We start from the raw sequence: 23,120 nt of genomic DNA, 5'->3' as shown, positions 1-23,120 counted from the left end.
TTATGATGGTATACAAAACTTAGCTTGAAGCTAAATTAAGTAATTATAATGGCTAGATAGTATAGGATGAACTGAAAGTTATGTAGAGTAACATAAAAATATAATTTTCCCCTAGGTTTATTATTATAATGCACGGACACGTGAGTCAGCATGGACTAAACCTGATGGAGTGAAAGTTATTCAGCAGTCTGAATTGACCCCAATGTTAGCTGCCCAAGCTCAGGCCCAGGCCCAGGCTGTAGGTGCCTCAACACCTACTACTAGTAGTCCTGCATCAGCAGTATCTCCATCTACATCATCAAGTAGCTTGTCTTCTACAACATCTACTACTACAACAGCAACTTCAGTTTCACAAACAGTTTCCAGTGAGTAAAATTGCAAAATGAAAGAAAGAGGGTTGGGGAGGTTTATAAACATTAGAAATGATTTATTATGTTATTTGTTGTATCAATGTAATTTTGTAGGTCTTCATGACTCTCATATGTATGCCTTAGGATTATCATTTATGCTGTTAATCAGTGCTTAAGTGCAACACAATCTGAAGAACAAGCACATCTGTATGGATGATTTGTATTGTAAACAACCTAGTTTTATTTTTTTAGGGGTTGAGTCAGGTTATTTAAATTGTGCACCTATTCTATGTGCCTATTGTTGCATCTCCATAGTCTCTAGGGACATTTGTATCACATTCAAAATATCCCATTGTTTTAACAGGGGGAAAAAAAGCACTTTAAAAAAGGAAGTTGTAAATTTCTTCAAGATTATTCTCAATCTTGTTTGCCTCTTTTGATACAGATACTAAATCTGAGATAATACATGAGGAGTAGAATCCTCATATGCCTTTGAGTGCTTAATCATGTATTTGATGAAATTCTGCCTCAAAGCTGAATTCTAGAACAAATTCTCTGTTTGCTTATTACAGCTAATGTCATCAGTAGGAAAATGAATGACAGTAATCTCTAGGGTTGCACTGTGTTTTGAATCTGATCCCTAGAAGCTACTTCAAAATGTGAATTACCACTGATTTGCAACAGCTTGTAAACACCTTGGTGTGCTTCCAAGAAAAGCACAATGCTTTAATGGGTTAAAGACAAGACAGTGCTGCATTTGTATGCTCCGAAGCATCTTTTGAAATACTGTACCTTCCAGTTCCTTAACTGAATTGCTAATGGAATGTACACTTTTGCTCAGGAGAGGAAAAAAGCTGCACACTTACTTGTTTGAAATGTCTTCATATTTTACAAAGAGATGTTTGACTTCTGTCAGCATTTGTTATTAAGGGATCAGCTGGTGACAGTCCTAATCTGTTAAATTATATGCATGTATTCATATCCAGTGGGAAAGTGTAAGAGCAATCACAATGGTTACTAATATAAAACACGTCATTATTATCTGTCCCAAAATAACCATAGCCAATTGTTTCCAAAGCCCTGTTTTAGCTTACAAAATAGAGAACAACTAAAATCCTTTATTTTTCCGTATGTTTAGCACCTATTTCTCTTTACATGTATTTCTTTCTTCTTTCTCTTCCTTTTCCTTCTCCTGAGTTTGATGACTCTGCAGCACTCCAAACTCATGACAGTTCAAGGAAGAATGGTTTGAGTTTTTGAGAAGTGCTGAATTTTGTGGCATATTAACCATGTTCAGCTTTTATCAGGAGTGCCTGATTGACTTTGTAGTATAAAGATGAATATATGGCAGTGATTTGTAAGAAGTTTAGCATATAAAGTTTCTAGACGTATAGATGTCTAAGTAAGTTTTAACAAAGTGGATAAATGTGGTTTTGTGTCTTTCTATGTGTATATATATGCATATACACATCTCTCTCCAAAGTTCTTTCCTACCCGCCATCTGTGTAACAAGCATTTAAACCAAGGAGGAGACAGGAAAAAAACACTAGGCTCCAGTTCATATAAGCTGCGAATATATAATTAGTGTACTTTTGTTTCCATCTGTCTTTAAAGTGTAAATACTTGGCAATGCAGGCAATTGGTAGAAAGTGGCAGTTCCTGTGCAACAATTGTTTATATTTGTGGCTCTTGAAGCAATGAGAATGTTACTGATTAGACTCTTTTATAAAATTGTAGATTTACTTTTTTTAAACAGCAAAAATGCATATGATCTGTTATAAAATCAAACACTTCCAGTTTGGGGAGCATTCAATTTCTGAATTACTAAATACGTGTTTCCCCCTTTTATTCTTTTTGGATCTATAGAAAAATAAGTGTGTATTGAGTAAATGACTTCTAAATTAATCCAAGTTGCTGCTTTTCCTGATTTCATTCAACATGACCTATATTAGTTTCTTAAATGCAATTCAGTATCAAAATGTAGTATCAAGCTATCAAATGTATTAACTTCTAGTGCCACCTGGAGGTGCTATAGGATTCTAAAAGTTTGTAATTTTTCAATTCACGCTTGAAAGATCGGATGTTACAGTCTTGTAGTGCTTTCCTTTTGGTCTGAAATGTTTTGTTTTTGTATTTCATATGTTCAGATACTCTAAGGAACAGGGAAGATACCATCTTGGTATACATTTATATTATTACATCCATTTTTTAACTGATTATATATATTTTACTGTTTAGTGAATCAACAAATATTTTGCCATTGCTGTGAAGGTTTGTTAGGTGAATTGTATAGAAAATATGGAGGTGAAATGATATAACTATTATTTGAAGAAAACTGGAAAAAAAATCTCAGTATCAGCTCTTTTCAGAAGTATACCTCACATATGCTCTTGAGGTGAGTGTATGGATATGGGGTAACTTTTTAGAGCTACATTTAGGAATAAATAATGTAATTATTTATTCCTTGAAGCACAAATGCCTTTGAAAGGATAGAGCAACTTGAGGATGTTCTTACTCTTAAATCTGTTATGCAAGTTTTTACTGTAATGAAAAAGCATGTAAGTTCTTAAGCATCCTCTTTGCAAATTGTTTATATATTTATAAATATACCCAGCCTTGCAAGGAAGTCTTGGTGAACCCTATAAAATAAACAATTTGTATTGTATGATTCAGGGTTTCAGATGTTTGTTTTCTTTATCAGCACCTACAACACAAGACCAGACCCCCAGCTCAGCTGTTTCAGTTGCCACACCTTCAGTCAGTGTTTCAACCTCTGCTCCTTCTGCTACACCTGTGCAGACTGTACCCCAGCCAGTCCCACAGACGCTGCCTCCTGCAGTTCCTCATGCAGTTCCTCAGCCAACAGCAGCAATACCTGCTTTTCCACCAGTAATGGTACCTCCATTTCGTGTTCCCCTTCCTGGCATGCCTATTCCACTTCCAGGTAAATTGGGAAACAATAACTGTCTTATTAGCCACATGTCCGTGTTGTCAATTTGTTTGCACTCATGTGTCCACTGTGTATGCAATTTGCCTGAATCCTCTTCATTTAAAATTTATTGTTAAAATTTGGAATTTTTAGATAGGTTCTTTAAAGCAAAAAAAAAAAAAAAGCATTCAATATCTATGAAGCCACTTTTTTTGCTTAAGCAGAATACATCTTGTGCTTTAACTTAAAGTGTATTTATTTCAACTTGATATTTGGAAGAAATTCACCTTGTCTGTGGTACCTAGGTTGCAATCCTCTAGAACTTAGCTTATGAATAAGCAGCCTTAAACTAAATAAGATATGCTTCTGTGTAGCCATGCATAGGATTGTGCCTTAATAATGGGATATTTGGTGTTACTCTCTTTAAAAATAAGTGTTATTGTGGATAGAAGAAAACTTTCATCTTGAACAAAACAGTGAATGTATTCAGAAGGTTATCTTTTAGGCTGGCTAACGTACCTCTAAAAGCTTATCAAAGGATTAATTGTCAGAAATGAGTTTAAACTACAGTTGGTAATAGCAGTATTTATTATTTAGAGAATAGAAGAACCTTTGACCTCATATGTTACCTGATCATAACTTTCAACAGCCCCAGTAGTTATGACCAATAATGAAGGATGCTGAAAGTTGTAGTTCAGCATCCTCTCTCCTGATTTAGGCCCTTTATGCCTACATGTCTTTGATAAATATTAAAACAATAAATGATAGAATTATAGAATACTTTAGACATTAATAGTTATTTTGCATACAGGTAATTGTTAGGTGAAATATATGATTAAAAATGTGGACCAAAATACATGACAGCATGTGGTTTGGCTCACATTTTATTCCTTTTACTCCTTAGTAGAGCTATTCCTGAAATATGATTTGGCCAGGAAGAAGGTTCACAATTATAGACAGATACTTAGAGACACACTATATACGCTGAAGTCTGTATTAGATCATTAGCATTACATATTGGCCATTTATTTAATATTTTTGTACTGCTTTCCTTTATTGCAAATCTCAAAATGATTTATAATAGTTAAAATATAAAATACAAACAGTAAATTAAAATAGTATAAAATAACTTAATTAAAAACTGAGAGAGCACAGAGAAATTAAAAGCCATTCATAGAAGGCTTAGGAAAGAGATAGACCTTCATTATACGTCTCAAATTATAACCATAGGTTCCTCATGAATTTCAGGGTACAGAGCATTTCAGAGTGGAACATAATGTAATCTTAAATCACACTTGATTGGTCCATATTTCCATTTAAATTACTAGAATGTATAGTTTATAATCTCAAAATGAAGTCAAGTGTCAGGTGGTTGTGCTTAAAGTGATAACCGTGTTAGTTTATTAAATCTTAATAAAAATTATGTTTCTTTACTCAAAACCTTTTTCTTCATTCCTTCCTTTGCCTGAATATGGATACAGGCCAGAAAGCTATAGTTAACTAAGTGCATGCAAACCAATAGCTGTGGCTTCTGCCTTTTGACAAGCCAAGATTTGAAAATCCAGTTTAAGTTATAAATTCATGCCCTGGCTTTTTTGGAAACTATCAAATGTAGTTTCCTTGTTTGGATCTAGTGGAAAGATGCTGTTGCTTTTCTTGGCTCACTTATTCTTCCAAAGTAGTAATCCAATTATAGAAATATATTTGAAAATGGATTTATTTTAACTACAAAATTGGATCTTTTATGAGAATGGTTGCAAACATTGTAAGCATTCTCAGTTGCCTGAAAGTAATTTTTAGAAAAAGTATATACAGTGCCAGTTTCATACTTTGACGCTGTCAGCGTCATGCTGTGAGATAAGGTCACATCTCATAAAATGCTAGTTGTTTGTGCTCTTTGCCACTTGCCAAAATGTTTGGTTTTGTAGTGAAAACTTGGTGTCTTTAGAACATGCAAAGTGAAATTCTAGTAGCTATTTTGTAAAGTATCAGTATTCTCTAAAATAATGATAAAATAAAATAAAAGCATGAATGATAGTGTGTTCTGGCAGTCTTATTATGTATATTAATATTATTTACATTTATTTCCTGCCTTTCCTCCATGAGGTCAGGGCAGCTTACAGAGAGATCCCATTTTATTTTATCCTTAAACTTGAAACATTTCCAGAATGTTCAGAATAGCAGTTTCACAAGTAAAGCACAATAGTTTTCAGTTTCATCTGTTGAAATAATTTAAAATATTTTGCATACCCGTACATGCCACCATTTAAGCAATTGAAGCAATGAGCATGAAACTGAGCCAACTCAGGGAGGCAGTGAAGGACAGGAAGGCCTGGCGCGATATGGTTCATGGGGTCACGAAGAGTCGGACACGACTGAACAACAACAACATGCCACCACAATAGTTTTTTCCAGCTGTGTGTTAACTTTGGACTGTTTTTCTAACAAAAAGTCCTGTCAGGTTGGAATACTATTTTACAGAGGAGAAAAAAATACAGGGCTAGAGCATTTTACTTTGCAATGTACTTTCACTTTGCAAACAAACAAAGCGACAAGGAGAGAAGTCCCAGTTCAGACTTTTTGTAATCCTAAAAGCTTCTTTGTTATCACAATAACTGAGAACCTTTATTGTTTTATATCAAATAATTAAGTGAGATACATATTTGATCTGTTTAATAATTAAATAATAAATAGTTTGCCTTCGAGTCACTGTTGACTCCTGGTGACTGCCTGGACGTATCCCAGCAGTTTTCTTGGCGAGATTTTGGAAGTGGTTTGTCCTTGCCTCCTTCCTAGGGTTGAAAGAGAGGGACTGGCCCAAGATCACCCAGCTGGCTTCGTGCCGGTACTAGAACTCGCAGTGTCCTGGTTTCTAGCCTGGTGCCTTAACCACTACGCCAAACAGGCTCTCTGTTGTATAATTACAACAGTGCAGATTTGCAAAACCAGTCTAGTACAGTTTATACTAGTATTTGTAGATGTAATTGCTCTTAGTTTGCATATTTGTTCTAAAAGGTAGCTATAGATTTTTATGTCAGGGTTGGCAAACTTACTGTTTTCTTCAGAAATCTTGTACAGGTTCAATAATCTTCCATACATATTTGTTTATAATAACTTTCAGCACAATTGTGTGTGCAGGAGTAATTTCTAGTGCATGGAAAGGGGCTTCTTCTTAATAAAAATGCAGCCCTGGCCTTAATTTTCAGGGTTGTTCAAGCAACTTAGCCAGCATGAATTCAAAACCTTGACAGTTTTGTTTCATGCAGAAATAAAGTTTGTGGATCTTATTAGAAAAAATGCTATCCGGAAGCAGTTAATACAGAAACTATTGAATGATACTTTAACATTTTTGTATTGGACATTTGTGGAGAAGCATTTTATTTTATTTTTGTGTGTGTGCTTGAACTGAAAATTAATTTCATATTTGGTTACAAAATGATAGATGGGAGTGAAAATATTGAAAAAGGATTCAGAAAGTCTCAATTTTTTCATATTAAGTGTTAGGAGATATCATAACTATACCTCTGTTGCAGTTACCTTCATTAAATAATCTCTTGTGTGGAAACTAATTCCACATACTATTTCCTCCCTTCTCTGCTCATTACTGGATGCCTAATCTTATGTGATCTGCCAATCAGTTTTTAAATATAAAACAGTTACCAGCTTTGTTCCTTTCGAGAAATATACGTAATTGGATCTTTTCAAAGTTATCTTTGTCAGAGAGTAATTAGCAGGAAAAAAAGCTTCCAGGTTTTGGAGAGCTTATTTGAAATTTAGACGAGAATGTTTGAGGTGAAAAAAATTATGAGATAGACCTAATATAGGCTGCTAATGAGCCATCAACTCAGCTTTTCTATTTCTTTATTTTGCCCTGTTTATCTTATCACTTTTTATCTCAGTTTACTTCCTTACCTTCAATCTGGTCTTTTTTCCCCCTTCCAAACTGATACTTCTTGACTTTCTAATTAAATGTTGGCTTCTCAACGCCACTGTTCTGTTTTAACCTTATTAAATATACGGCAGTCCTGTAAGCCCTTGTAACTCAGCCCTGTTGAATGCAGTGGGACTTATTTCAAAGTAAACATGCATAGAATTGATTTGTATAAGCTGTTCTTACCTAAGTACTAGACAAAAGTATGTAAATAGAGCAGAGTAAGTATGATTTATTCTCATAGCATTGCTTTGTAAAGGGGCGAAGAAGAAGTGTATCCTCAATGAATTTAAATCCCTGGGTCGTTGTTCGATTTTTATTTTTTAGAAAGGACTGACGTCTTCCAAGTCCCCTTGCTCATTATAAAGCGAGATTACTGACAAAACCAGTAATTTTCTGGCATTACTTTAATAAAATATTAGCACAAAACTGACTTTAAACCTTCCTACTTATTTCTTGTTGCCATTGGAAAAAATGGCATGCTAAATTTCTAGCAGGAAACTGAAACTGCTCAGATTCCCAGTGGTGGCTGACATACAGTGGCAGCTTTCCAACATGCTTGCTTATCCATTTTGCAGGTGTAGCAATGATGCAAATAGTCAGCTGCCCGTATGTAAAGACAGTCGCTACCACCAAGACCGGTAATTTTTGAAAAACATCTTAGTCTGTTTTGTCTGTAAGTTGGCATGGTAGTGAATGTTGTTGTTTTACCTTTTATTTGCTTTTCCCAAATGACTGGATTCCTATCTTTATTTTCAAAATATACTTATAAGTACAGATTTCACATGTAGCCAGCAAGGAACTTTCCCAATTAACTGAAATTATTAGTTTAATTAGTATGAATTTTCTGCAAGTTAAAGTTACTCATGTGAATCTCTTCCATGTCCATGTTTTGTTTTTGTTTTTCTTTGTGGGGATACAGTGCTTGGTTTTCCCTCTCCTGCCATTTGTACAGTGACCAGACCTTGTTTGCATGTTAGTGTGTTTGTGTTTGTGTATATATGTATATGTCTGATGTTTAAACCAATATTATGAAGGTGGTTCTACATACCTATATTTCATTCAGAAACAAATGGCATTGTCACTCAAAACTAGTCTTATGTGGCACTAAGCCTATTCTTTTTTGTTAACTTAAAAATAACACTTTACATTGATGCACTTAAAAGAAAAATTCTTAACTGATAACGCAGTTATAGAGAAACTTCAACATTAGTGATTTAATTAAACAATCACTGTTTAACCCAACAGCTCATTTCTTTCTAAAATTGTACTAAATATTTTAAAACTCTTCTAAGTAAAGTTCAGGTCTAGAAATAAAATACTGTAAAGTTAACCTTCAGCAAAAATATTTTTCCAGTTAAAAATTACTATAAAGAGGCAATCTGTCAAGACTGGAAAATTTCCAGTATTCAGATTGCAAAGATATAGAAAAATATTGATTCCTATAAATGGTTACTGCCATCGGTAGGAAATGGAACCTGTAAGTCTCTATTCTTTCTTTCATAGTGCTTTCAAATATAAAACTCCCTTGGTAGATCACATACCTTAACTAGACATGAAAAAGCACTAAAAGTGATTATTTACTGATATTCACTCTGCAGTGGTTGGCTTTTTTAACTTTACTACTCTTAGTTATTGTTGAAAGTATTACAGTAAATTATTTATACTTGTTTAATGATGAGAACTATTACGAACATTAGAGAACTTTTTAAACATAAATGGTACAACTTCACATGGTATGTCAAATACTGACTACAGTTTGTGTTTTAAGTAGGCAGTTGTGAAATCAAGAGTTTATACTCATTACATTTTGTGCTGGTAGTACACAACATTTTTACAGTTTACTAACACAGGGATGCTGTTTAGAAGAAATATGTCAACTACTATTATTAATAGCTTGGTTTTTAGTTGCTTTATATATTGATTTCAGGTTGGTGGTTCTAATTCACAAAGTTATTTTTCATCAGTATTTGCCTTTTTATTGCTCCTTCTTATGTAGGTGTCTTGCCAGGAATGGCTCCTCCCATTGTACCTATGATCCATCCTCAGGTTGCTATTGCCGCTTCACCTGCTGCATTGGCTGGAGCAACAGCAGTCTCTGAATGGACAGAGTACAAAACAGCAGATGGGAAGACATACTACTATAATAATAGGACCCTAGAATCAACATGGGAGAAGCCTCAAGAACTGAAAGAAAAAGGTACAGTGTTTAGTTTTGGATTGTATATAAAATGTAAGTTGGTTTGAAAAATTAAGACAAATTGCAATGAACTCTCAATTTAATGGACTAAAGGGATGAATATCTATTAAAACCAAAAGCCCATTAAATGGTGTATCTGATTTTTCAAGACCAAAAATGCACTTGTAAATGAGAAAACCTGCCTTATTGATAACCATCTGCTCAGGGAGAGGGAGGGGGGTTCCTGGGTTACAGTTATAATGATATTGGATGAGTGAGAGGTTTGAAAAGAATATCCAATGAGTCTTGGAAGACTCTGATTCTTCTGTTGAAACACTCAAAGCTTCACTGAAGATTCCATTTGTTAACAATTTCACTCTGTTTGCAAAATTGACAAAGCCATTCATCACTTCTTTATAATTTATTTTCAATTAGTTGGTTCTTGTATTAGTTGATGATCTTAGTTCCACTCCATGTACATGAAATTGTTGAATGTAGTACCTGAGCACTGCTTCATTGCAGACAGTTTCCTGTGCTAGATTCATACATTTTCTTGGCCTAATTTCAGATTTTTACTGCTAACATTTCTCTCTCTCTGTCACTCATCTTTGACATAGTTGATTTCTTTGCATCACAAACACATGCAGTGGACATTCCTGATTCTAATTTTTCAGTCAACTCTAATGTTTCTTTTAGACTCAGACTTTTCATACCTCCTTTCTCCCCTTCAAAGCCATGTTTGATTATGTATTCAAAGTTTTATCTACAAACACTGTAAGTCACCATAGTCAATTCAGCTGGAACTCAAACATGAGGTATACTCAGAAGTATATCCACTTTTTAGGGGAAGATACAGTGTCTAGACTGCTTTGGCCAGTGACATTCAGACATATACGATATTTCGTTGTTGCCTGAAATTCAGATTTGTCTGTCAAATCCAAACTCTACTGATTCAAACTTGGTAAAATCAAGGGTTTAGTATAGTTGATTAATGTATTTGTACCATTCTGCAGCAATTCATATAAGACAGGGCCAAAAATATTGGTACCCCTCCACTTTTTCCCAAAGAATCCCAATTTGCCATGAAATAAGTTGAAACTAATACAAATAAATGGCATCCACCATTCTTTATTCCATAGTCCATAAAGCAGACACTTTGTTTTTGATGACTTGTATGATGTATGACTTATTATGTCTGTAAATGTTCACAGAGCTAGAAAACTTAGTATGTCTTACTGGGTAGTATAACAGTTTCAGTAACTGAATGATTGGTGAAGGAGGGACTGAACAAAGCATTAATATGCAGCAGAAAAGAGACATTACAGTTGAAGATTATCTTCAGTAAAGATTTTGGCCAACAATAAGTAGAAGTGATTATATAGTTTAATCGTTTGAGACGTTGCAGTGCCTATAAAAGGAACATTTTTTTCAGAATGTTCTGGAGTGATTTTAGTTAATGCATTTGTTTACCAATTAGAACAAGTAAATTAACTTCTCAAGTCGTGTGTGTGTGTGTGTGCGTCTATTCCTTCCTTAATTTTCCCAAGAAATGTATCACTTTATTAGTAATTCTATGAATGCTATGTTTGATGTATATGTTTATTTTTCTTCAGTAAATTTTTCTTATAGGACTGTATAGCAAATTTGTATGATTAAATTTCTAATGGTCTTAACCTTGCTCATTCCTATATTTGTAATTGCCCATATCTGAATATTATTTTTAATGTATCTTTGATATTTACTGTCATTGCAAATAGTGCATTATTTGGAATCATTGCCTTTGCAATTTGAAAATAAATGAATTGGCTGAAGGAATTAAATCTGGCTTTGGAAATAGTACTTAAACCTTAATGTCTTTCCTGTAATTATATTGAGTTCTGTACTGGTATTATGCATGTTCAGTTCTTCTAGCCCACCCCGTTCATTAAGTCATCTTTTAAAAAATATATAATCTTTCAAAAATACTGTGGTTTTTTTAATGCCATTAATTTGAGTTAATCCACTGGGTTGTAATGAATTTCTTCAGTAGCTGCTCTACTATATACAGTTAAACTGCCTCTTACGGATACTGAGTATCTAATTTGTATCTTGTTCTCCTCCGGCTTTGGACATTTTTAGTTATTTTGTACAGTTGATCTATGGAATTTTTGCTCTAAAGGCTGGTTTTTTGGATTTTCTCCTGTTCTCCAACAGTTTCTCAATCTTCTTTTATATTCTTCTTCCTCTTCCTAATTCTGTCTCATCATTTTGCTATTCGATAGATAGATAGATAGATAGATAGATAGATAGATAGATAGATAGATAGATAGATAGATAGATAGCAATACAAGAGAATATATGTAGCTCAGGTTGAACTGTGGAGTCCTTCGGGTGCTCTGAGCTTGGTTCAGCTAGCACTGAAGATGTTACCTAGCTGGGTAACAAAACATTTGCAAGAAGACAACCAAGTTCAGAGAGCCCCAAGGACTCTATAGATAGATAGATTTGATTTTCTTTTGCCTCTGAGTTATTGAGAACTATAGATCTATAATGATTTCCTGGATTCTATTTCTTCAGTGCTTTGCTATAGGGAAGCTTGCAATCTTTTATAACTCATTCTTAATTCAGCAAAAACATCTGTTTTTAGAACCAGGTTTTAAAAAGCTAAGATACCAGAGGTTTAACAGGCTAGGAGGGCTCTCAGAGAGTAAAATAAAACTCAGTTGTATTCTGTATAGATTAAAAATGATGAAGCCAAGCCATAATAGGCCCAGGAAAAAAATGGCCACAGAAGAAGAACAGCCATTACAGTACTTACAGCATTTAGAACTGGAACCAGGTACTTATGATAGCCTCCTGCAATTCAGCCTCTCTCCTAAAAGATTCTTAGTTATTAAAAGTATAGTCTTCATTGCTTTAACTTGGGGCTGAGAGGGTTTTACAAAACCTGATTTTAATAATTTTGCTCAGAAAATCAGTTTGAATGTATACTAGTAAAGTAAAGAATATACAGCAAGTGGAAAGTAAATAAATTATACATTTTTTTAGAAAAAGTAGAAGAAAAGATGAAAGATAGCATTAAAGAACCTGCTGAGGATCCTTTGCCTATGGAAACAGAAGAGGAAGAACCCAAAATTGAACCCATCAAGGAACTTATAAAGGAGGTAAAAGATCTGATATACCTAAAGATTAATTTGATATGTATTAATTAATTTAATTTATAACTAATTTATTCTTTTAATAAAATTAACTTATTTATTCTTTTAATAATAAAAAGTGAAATCAAATACACTAATGCCATTTTGAAATAACTTATTGAACTTATTTGCCATTTTCTTTAGATGGTGTCTAACTCTTTAACTGCATAGTTTGTTTTTATATTTTACAAACTTTTTAGAAGTAGCGTTTAATATTATAGCTTATATGAACAAACAAAAGAACAATGTTGGGATTTGTTCTAAAATATTGCAATTGCAGATATTGGAAATACTTTTTAAAATATAGATTCAGTACCTTAAATATTGAAAACTTGCCAATTATATTTTGAAATGTAAAAATAAACAAAGTGAAACAGTTTGCAAGTGTAGAAGTGACAAAGATTGAAATTTTATGAAATCTAAGTCTATAGGTTTTATATTGCATTTACATTTAATAAATACTGGGTTAGTTTAAGAGTTTGTATCTGTTATTAAGAAAAACCATAAGTAGAATTCAGAAACCTCTGTGGATCATGTGAAAAGAGAAGTCAACCTTTGCTGATTTTCTTCTTCAGTTTTCAGCACCATTTTCTATTTGCTGCATTCTGGAAGACTTTCCAGCACTCTTCAGCAGAAGAGTTGTGAATTGGTGATGATTGCTGCCACTTCTGTTCCATCTGTGGAAATATGGCACTGGATTTGAAGCCTTCCAGATCTAGAAGAAATTGTACCATTCATGGAAGGAAGGCTTAGATTTAAATTACTATTTTCTAAAAATGGGTTTAATTTTTATTCAGCCTAAGCATGGTGTAACTAATCTGGTTTAGAAAATGGTTGTAATGTTTGTGAAAACATTTTTGTTCTTGCACAAATATCAAATCCAATCTTTTTTTATTTGTTTGTGACTTCTTACACTAAATCTTGCACAAGTTATGCTTCAGCTTATGTAACTACTGGCATAGGACTAGTGTACAAATGTGTAGGCTGACAGTGTTAAGTGTTTGGACTTTAGGTGTCTTTTCCTAAAACAATAAACCTCATACCTTCAATGTGAGTGGAAGAAAGGCAGTCCTGAGTGCTACTTGCACTTTGAAGCTGTCATCTCAACTTCTTGTTTCACTTCAACCCCACCTTTCTCCAGTGGAAAAGTTTAAAAATATATAATGAAGATGCAGCACCTTGATACAATGTCTTTTGGTAGATGTAACAGAGAAGGAGAGGACTTTTAGCTTCACAGACTACATGTTGAGGCTGGTAGGAGAGATGTTTCCCATCTCAATACTAGGAAAACAGTTATTGTTCTCAGTTTGCTAGTACTGTATGAATACAGTTAAATAATTGGAGTCTATTCAGTTTTACAATATTTCTCACCAGGAGCCCAAAGAAGAAGAAATGACTGAAGAAGAAAAAGCTGCCCAGAAAGCAAAACCTGTTGCTACTACACCTATACCTGGTACTCCCTGGTATGTAGCCTTTGTTCTCAAATCAAAAGATTGTGATGGTGTAGAAGAAGGCAGTGGCAAACCATTTTCATTTTGCTGGAAAGGAAATTACATGGCTGAGTGCACAAAGTCCCCAGGAGTTGAACTCAACTTCAAGGAGACATTACTTACTATTAGAAAAAATTATTTAAGATTACTGTTACCTCTACTCTATATAGTCTATAAAAATGAAAATCGTTTTCCTGCTTGTTGATTTTAATATAAAATTAACTGTTAATATTCAAATCCTACAATAATTATATAATATACTATAATTATAATTTTTTTCTAGGTGTGTGGTGTGGACAGGTGATGAACGGGTTTTCTTTTATAACCCTACCACTAGACTATCAATGTGGGATCGACCAGATGACCTAATAGGAAGAGCGGATGTGGATAAAATTATTCAGGAACCTCCCCATAAAAAAGGAATGGATGAAGGAAAAAAACAAAGTAAGACTAAAAGTCAGTTATTGTTCAATTTTAAGTATGCTTTCTGACAGGTTACTTTTTTTTAATCTGCATTTGATATGAAGGGATATAATATGGACTAGAAATAGTTGTGATCAGTCTGCAGTTTTGGGGACTAAATAAGGTTATTTGTTTAATGATCTGTAAACTGGGTCCATGCCCTTTCTGGCTCCTTCATAGTATGAGTTGCTTGATTCAGGAAATCGTTAAAACTTCTCTGAGGGAAGGAGTAACATATACATTTAATTAGTCTACATTAAACAGCCACCCTACTCAGTGCCCTTTGCTCTCTTGTCAGTCATCCATTTTTGTGGAAATCTGTTGAGTAAGTAGTGATGATTCATCTACAAAGGGTTCTAAAAGAAACAGATTATCAGACACTGTCAGGTTATGACAGAAATGGCACTGGTTGCCCTGGTTTGTCAAAACCTTGATGGAGGGACCTCTTAGTCCTATTAGATCACTTGGTGTTGTTTGATACCATTAACCATGGTATCTTGCAAGAACTATGTAAGAGTTGGGGGTACTGTTTTATGGTGGTCCTGCTCCTCCATTAGTGGGCAGTTCTAGTCTATAATGGTTGAGGGGACAGCTCAAAAGTCCTCCCCTTCAGTGCAGTGTGTCATAGGCTTTAACCCTAACTCTGTGTTATTTAACATCTGTATGAAATGACTGGGAGAGGTCTTCTGTCAATTTGGAGCAAGGTGGTGTCAGGATGCTGATGATGACCTTTAGTTTTATATCACTGTCCCAGACAGAACCAAGGATGCTGTAGAAAGTCTTAAGAGGTGCCTAGAGGTTGTCAGGGTCTGGATGGAGCAAAACAAGCTCAGATTAAATCCTACTAGGATTGAGTTGCCGCGCATCAATACACATTTCATATTACTGTCCTGGCAGTTATTCCTGATGGGTTTGAACTCCCCTGAAGAAGTTAGTTGTGATCTGGAAGTTCTCCTGGACTTACAGCTTCTGCTTAAGCAGCAGGTGAAGGCCCATGGCTGGGGTGCGTTTGCCCAAATTTTGCTGATGAACTGGTTACTAACTTACAGTAATTCTTGAGTTGATCACATATTTGGACTATTGTAACACTCTACATGGAATAGGTCGTGGAGATAACTTAGAATGCAACTAGTTCAAAGTACTGGTGGGTCTACCCCACCATTGCAGAATAACACTGATTTTGAAGTTGCTGCACTGGTTATACACTGCCCAGAGTCTTCAGATTGGGAAAGATTACAAATATTGTATAATAAATAAATGCAGAGCGATTTGATAAAGTATGTAGCTACTGAGAATGCCTTTTCCCAATCTTCCATATGAGGCACTTAAGATGCTGGGAAGATAGAGAATCTTCTTCAGAAGATTTCAACATCTGAGTAGGTTCATGCAGGAGAAAACAGTCCTTTAGGTAATTTGGTCTTAAATCATTTAAGATGTTAGAGGTTATAAGCAATATTCTCAGTTATGCCTGTGCCTGGAAATCATAATCTAGCAAAGAAATTGTAGCCCAGTCAATTGCCTGCTACAGTATGTGTAAGAACTTTCTGAAGTGTCTTCAAAATCAGCCCATATAGATTATTGTATTGTGGTATAAGGAGCAAACATAGTTGACATTGGCTGACTAAATGAGCTCTGGGCCAGTCCTAAAAATCGACACTTAGGTTTAGAAGTGAAGCCAGAAGTATTTCTAAAGACTAAACCTGATTCTTGAAGAGATGTGCAACCCTATCCAAAAGAGTAGTGGATTAATGACTAAAGCAGATTAAGAAATAAAATAAATACATTTGAACTGTAAATCATATAAATAACACCTGTCTTTCATGTTTGGATTAAGTTTCATTTTCTTTGCTCTCATCCACTGCATCATGGAAAATACATTAATCCGGAACATCCGGAATATCTTCCTTAGATTATGATGGAAAAAATAAATATTTGGGTGTTTGCATATTGGCCATACTGAACTCAAGCTCCCTAAATAACTTTTTTTAGCAAAGGTAGAAAGAAAAACATTGGAGACCTTTGAGCCAAATGTTGAACAGTTGTCTCCCTGTAAAACCACCTGTGCAATGTATGTCAGACTAGCTCTTATGTGTTTCATCCCCAATAAAATAGAAATGGAAGTTGGTTGCAAATAATGAGGTAGCATAGGATGTAGCAGCAAAAAGGAAAATGCAATTTTAGCCTTCATTCATAGAAGTATATTTCTGTATCTCACAGGAAATTCTGTTAAGGGGTATGTTTAGCCTTGAGAAAAGAAGAGTGAGGGAGGATGTGATGGCACTCTTCAAATATCTGAAAAGATGTTGCATAAAAGCATCAAGACCTGTTGTCTGTAATTTCTGAACATACACAAAATAATGGATTTCAAGAAGGCAGATTCTGACTCAATGTTACTTAGAAAATCCTTAATAGTAAGAGCTATTTGATAGTAGAATCAATAAATTCAGAGGACTGATCAATTTGAATTCATTAGATATGAACAGGCATATGTCTACAGTAAGCAAGGGATTCAACTTAATGGCCTAAAGGATCCCCTTCAGTTCTATGGCTCTATGATTCTATATTGGAATTAAATATTAAGATTGACTTGCCTATATATGAGATGAAGTTTATATCTTTTTAAATCATTTCACAGAACATTGGTTGTGATGGCTTGCTGGGGGGTTGGGGTGGGGGGGAGGCATTATTTTTTCCCTGATGAAGGATGTTTCTTATATCTCTTGCCCTTCAGTTAGAAGGAGTGAGAATGAAAACAACACAACTGGCTAGAAAATGTTCCACAATCTTTTCTTTATTCAAATATTAATTAGCCTAATTACTAATTAATCCTTAATTTCCTGAAATTCATTTCTTCTACAGTATTCTCACTGAGGTTTTTTGGTAGTCCTATTATCTTGTAAAACAGTTCTGTGTTGTTCAAATGATAATTCAAATGTAATATCAAACAGTAATTGGTCCTTTCATCGATTTGAATCTTTCTTGGAAAGAGTAATAGCTTTTGGCAGTTATGCTAGAGTTGTACACTTTTTAAACATTAACTGGAAGTGAATGTTGCTGAAGAAATATATTGAATTTTGAGATACTGTAATACCAGTATAGAATAGTATTCTGTCTTTTAATTATAATATGGGATATGTTCTTTAAAATTTTATGTGGACATCAGTCAGGCATAACTAGTAAATTTGAATGATGGTCTAGAGAATATTAATAGGAACTTCTTTTTCAGTAAAAGAAGAGCATGAAATGTTAGAAGAAACCAATGATGATGAGCCTGTTAAAGCAAAGAAGCGGAAGTAAGTTCTTGTATAAAAGGAAGAATGCGCACGATCAGCTTATCTATCACTTTAAAGCTAAGTTAACTGTTTCTTATTTCTGAACTCAGAATGAAGGAGTAGTCATCTGAGTATGAAGAACAGACATTGAATTGTAGTATTGGTTCTAAATGATTTGTAATGAAATTGATGACATACAACTTTGATGAATAAATGAATAGAATCCTACTACATGTTTTCATTTTATAGGAAAGAAGATAACAAAGACATTGACTCAGAAAAGGAGGCTGCCATGGAGGCGGAAATTAAAGCTGCTCGAGAAAGAGCCATTGTCCCTCTCGAGGCTCGAATGAAACAGTTCAAGGACATGCTTCTGGAAAGAGGGGTCAGAAACAATTCTCGGATTAAATATATGTGAATTTTTCAAAATATTTCATTGTTGATGCAATCATTGAGGACCCATTTCCTAAGTTGATGAGGTGCATTTTAATACATTAAATTGGCATATGCTTTAATATAATGTAAAGTCAAAGGGTTAGTCTCCAATCTTCCCTTTTTAGAGAAAGTTGTTGAGCAAGTGATTATACTACAGTTAGAGAGTACTAAAAGAAACATAATCTGGATTCTTTTCAGTCAGGATTTGGGCCTGAGTGTGAAATCAAAACTGCATTGGTCACTCTTATTTATGACTTTTGATGGGACCAGAATGGAGGAAGTGTGACTATCCTGGTCTTGCTTGCCCTCTTAGCAGTCTTCAGTAATATCAACCATGGTATCCCTCTAAACAGACTGAGGGTTGGGAGTTGCATGTGTTACCATTGGACAACAACTGAAAGATACTTCAACATCCACTATGAAAATTGTATTTGTATATGTTTAAATACAGAAGTTGAATCCATATCCCAGGTTCTGTTACGGGGTCTATTTTATATGCAAGAACGATCAGAACTCATAACTCTAGTTATTGGAAATTTTAATCTCCCTCACAATAAGGAGGTCGCTGCTTTCCTTTTAAGCTATCAATTTGTAGATATAACAGTGTGGTGGCAAAATTTTTATCTATAGCTTTAGCTTATAGGAATCAACTGGTGCCTTCCTCACAGTTTTGACTGTTTTTTTCCGCTTTCATTAATGTAGATATGTATTGTTAACTGTTATTTTAATGTTTGTTGGTTTGGTCTTGGGCTGTAAATTAATAAAACATGCCCTGCCCTCTGGAATGAGGTTCTCCCTTAGATTCAAATGGCCCCCATCCTGTTGGTATTTTGAAGGGCCCTGAAGTTGCTCTTTGCCCAGGCCTTTAATTAGGACAATTAATGCCCCTTTGTTTCCTTTCCCTTTTTCTCATCTGGGTTTGTTTTCTGTGCCATCTTGTTTCTTTGTTTTGTGTTTCTTGTACTGTTCTGTTTTGTTTTTTAGTTTTTTTTTTATCCCGCCTTTCTTATTTTTTTATAAATAACTCAAGGTGGCGAACAAAGCTAATACTCCTTTCTCCTCCTGTTTTCCCCACATCAACAGCCCTGTGAGGTGAGTTGGGCTGAGAGTGACTGGCCCAAAGTCACCCAGCCAACTTTCATGCCTAAGGCAGGATTAGAACTCAGAGTTTCCTGGTTTCTAGCCAGGTGCCTTAACCACTAGACCAAACTATTGTTTTTAAAAATTTTAACAATTTGTTAAAATTGTTATTTGTTATGGGAGCCTATAAAAACATGGCTCCTCGGGTGTTTGGGACAAGCAAGATCATGCTACCCCAAATGGTGGTACGTTATATTGATTGATTGATTGATTGATTGATTGATTGATTATAATTGTACTGATTTGAGTTTTCATATACCAACATATTAAACATATTCATATAATATATTAAACAATTACCTTAGTAGAGGAACATTAGTATAATCTCACTATATTAATATTACTCTCCTAAAATAATGATTTAATATGTTATTCATATCTACCCCTATCATTGTTGTCAAAAACACATTTAGCACTATTTGATTAATCAATAGTATTTGTAGTTAGGGAATAAATAAAAAGTGCCTCCTAATGGCTAAGTTTCATTTTTAAAAGATCCTACTGAAAGCTGAATGCACTCTAATATTTGGCCTATCAGCTAAGCAGATTTGTAAGAAAACTTCTATTTTTGGTGCACTTTGTGTGAAATGTCAGAATCTAATTTATTAAGCTTTCAGAGTCTTTTCCCTTTTACAGGCTACAGAGTTGATTATATGCAGAATCCTTCAATTTATGGGGAGGAAATGGAATTTCTGATCATTCAGCAGAGACCTATGAAAGCAAAGAAAGTCAGAATACAGAACTTCAAGGCTTTCTTTTGATATAGCAGTTTTTAAATGTCACACAGTAGTGGTTATTTTAATGAGTAATTAGATATGTGTTAGTTCTGTGTAATTATGTAGAAGTTTTCAGAGCCAATTAGTGTGGAAATTTGCCCCGCTGACTTCCTGCAGTTCATCATCTATTAGTGATGAAACTGCTATAAAGATTTCAGCTATAGCTTCTTTCTAATAGAAGTCCTGTAGATTTCAAGCAGAATTGCACAACTTGTATCTATTTGCCTGAATTTAATTGCCTGGGAAATCATTACTTTCCCCACTTTATTTCTTAAAGGTTTCTGCTTTTTCTACATGGGAAAAAGAGCTACACAAAATTGTTTTTGATCCCCGGTACCTCCTTCTTAACCCCAAGGAAAGGAAACAGGTAAAAAAAGGTCTTTTAAATAAATTATGTTTTCATATTATAAAATACCAAAACAGTCAGTGTAGTTAAAGGTTGAAGTGTTTGAAAACATATGAGGCTTTTTACAGTGCACTTTTTTATTCTTTGATTGGACTTCTGCGATATCAGTTTATTAATATCTGGAAGGTTTTAAATGACCAAAGTTTAAATAATGTAGAGGAAAGAGGAAAGGCTATAAAGTAAAAACAGCATTTTCGGTTGAGAAATAGAAGCTTTATCCTTAAACAAATTATATATGTACAGCTTTGAGTAGTTACAAACCAGAAATACTTATTCCAGATAAAATGTACCAAACTAATACCTGCAGAAATAAGCAATAAAACCAAACAAACGTTGGTTACAAGAGAAGCTGAGTATTTATTTTATTTAGAGTTAATTAGATGCAAAACTTTCCAAAGGGGGATAAACTGTCTTCTAACATATATGTACTTTAAAAGTTCTTAATAGAACCACCTCTGAACCAAGGTGGTTTCATATGTGTATTCCATGCCAAATCATATGATCCATCATAGATGTATCTTTATCTTACCCAAACTGTTCATTACAACTTTGAGATAATATCCCTTATAGCTGTGCAAAGCAGTGAAAAGAGATGCTTCACAAGTGCATTAGCCCGAAAGAAACATCTCTTGTTGAAGTGTCAAAGCTGCTGTGCCCTTTGCAAATAGTGAACAGCTGCTTTGAAGCTTTCTTCATATGTGTGTGCATTCAGAGCATATTCCATTCACTGACAGTGGCAGTGTTGTCTCTGCATGTGTATCTATGTACAGATAACTGGAGACAACATTTGAAGTAGTTGTGCAAGTTTGCTAAGGATGCCTAGTATTTATTTTGAATAAATGTATTCAATTAAAATTATTTTATTACATTACAGAAGAAATTGCTTCTGCCCAATTTTTAGAGATTGTCTGCTTCCATGTAGCCTACTCCATTGGTCAGGGTCCCATGATCTCTCTAACATTTTCAGATGGCTAGAGAAACTACCATGAGGTGGAGGGAAAGTTTGCTTCTACCAGCACCATTCCATGCATCTAACTTTGGAATCTGTTACCAGTTGAAGATTTCCCTGACACTTAAATTTACATGTATTCTTCTTATTGAAAGCAAACATCTGTTCAGAGTTCTAGCTGTTTAAGTCTGTTTCTTTCTGTTATTGTAATTTGTCATGTTAAAGAATAGCAGTAAGACTGCTTTTTATAGAAAGGCTTGGTGTGAAAGTTCTTATTGAAAGATATTTATTTCAGTGAGTTTGAGATTCACTGCCCTAGTGCCTTTATATTCATTGGTATTTTGTCAGATCATCACAAATAGGCAACCCTAGTCTTTGCTTTGCTCTTTTGCAATAGTGCTCCAAATTATATTTGCTATTTATGTAGGTATTTGATCAATATGTGAAAACCAGGGCAGAAGAAGAACGTAAAGAAAAGAAAAATAAAATAATGCAGGCCAAAGAAGATTTCAAGAAAATGATGGAAGAAGCAAAGATTAATCCTAGGTAAGAATCTTTCTTGTCCTTTTTTTTTTTTTTTTTTGACATTAAAGCCTTTTATCAGATACCCAGTTCTAGTTTTTTGTTCTATCACAACATTGCTGTGTTTATTGAGATTTTTTCTGTATTATATTCAATATTTTTTATTTTATTTTAACCTGAACTCTTGTAGGCTATTTCAGAAAATGATGGAGTCCTGACTGCTTGTAATATTTCCTAGTTTTGGCTAATCATTGACAACCCTTATATAGAAAATATATGATGTAATGTAGGACTTGCACTTATTTTACAGTATTAACACTGAATACCTTACAGGAACTGCTTGTGATACCTAGCAGTATTTTAAAAAGCTATTTGACCTACTTCAACAAACTACATTCCTGGATCCTTTTGCCATCCCATTGTCAACAAAGGGAAACCCTTATGTGGACATTCAGCTACTTGGCTATAGTCATTTATTGTTAATGTGAGAACTGTTCAATTTTATTTTAGCTGAACTGGATAGGATTTAGTTTGTATTCTTAATTGGTTTAGTTCTGTGCTGTCTACTGGAAAAGCAAGTTTATTTTCAGTTATGTTTATTTTGCTTGAATTGATTTGATATCCTCAAAGACCTGTCTGATTAGGCTTGTGATCCTTAATACAGTTATTTGGGATTAAGCTCCACTGAACACAGATGAGCTGAATTTTGAATCAGAAAGCATATATTTGCATTGAAGTTCCAGAATACAATAAAATAATATAATATTTGGAATAGCTGCAGTACTGAATTTGAATGTAATTGTTTTAATATTGTTGCCCTTTTTCCTAATTTAATCTCGGTAATTCCAAATTGCCTTTTGTATTTCAAAGGGTATAGAAATCATAAGGTTAGCTCTAATTTATCCTTTTGTGAATAGAAAGGCTTCTTTCCTTGATGGAAGGGCCCAAATCAAGGGGAGGTTGCTGCTGGAAAGAGGAAAAATAAGGAAATGTCACCTTCTTCCAGTAGGAGAATCTCATTAGCAGGTAGTTTGAATCAAATCTATTACTACATGCTTATTGTTTGGTTTTGATCATCAGTAAGTAAGAAAGATAATTTCTGC

The 23,120-nt window shown here is 34.3% G+C and overlaps 1 protein-coding gene across 8 annotated transcripts in view; it reads left to right on the top strand.

The window, feature by feature from the left end:
* TCERG1 (transcription elongation regulator 1) overlaps positions 1-23,120 on the top strand; it is a 47,329-nt gene that overhangs the window by 10,758 nt on the left and 13,451 nt on the right. For 5 of the 8 annotated variants that reach the window (XM_007426653.4, XM_025165687.2, XM_088133691.1 and 2 more), the window contains 11 exons: positions 116-365; positions 3,052-3,294; positions 7,789-7,851; positions 9,210-9,410; positions 12,417-12,532; positions 13,940-14,028; positions 14,339-14,499; positions 17,744-17,810; positions 18,039-18,174; positions 20,418-20,507; positions 21,923-22,041. In XM_007426653.4, the coding sequence (XP_007426715.1) occupies positions 116-365; positions 3,052-3,294; positions 7,789-7,851; positions 9,210-9,410; positions 12,417-12,532; positions 13,940-14,028; positions 14,339-14,499; positions 17,744-17,810; positions 18,039-18,174; positions 20,418-20,507; positions 21,923-22,041 (1,535 nt within the window). The remainder of the gene's footprint in view (positions 1-115; positions 366-3,051; positions 3,295-7,788; positions 7,852-9,209; positions 9,411-12,416; positions 12,533-13,939; positions 14,029-14,338; positions 14,500-17,743; positions 17,811-18,038; positions 18,175-20,417; positions 20,508-21,922; positions 22,042-23,120) is intronic. The other 3 variants (XM_025165689.2, XM_007426655.4, XM_007426657.4) reach the window with 3 other exon arrangements.

This window comes from Python bivittatus, unplaced genomic scaffold, assembly GCF_059951505.1.
Source record: "Python bivittatus isolate LINGU-HERP-01145 unplaced genomic scaffold, Pbiv_v1 ctg000080_np1212, whole genome shotgun sequence".
Taxonomy (NCBI): domain Eukaryota; kingdom Metazoa; phylum Chordata; class Lepidosauria; order Squamata; family Pythonidae; genus Python; species Python bivittatus.
This window is presented reverse-complemented; position numbering and strand designations above follow the sequence as displayed.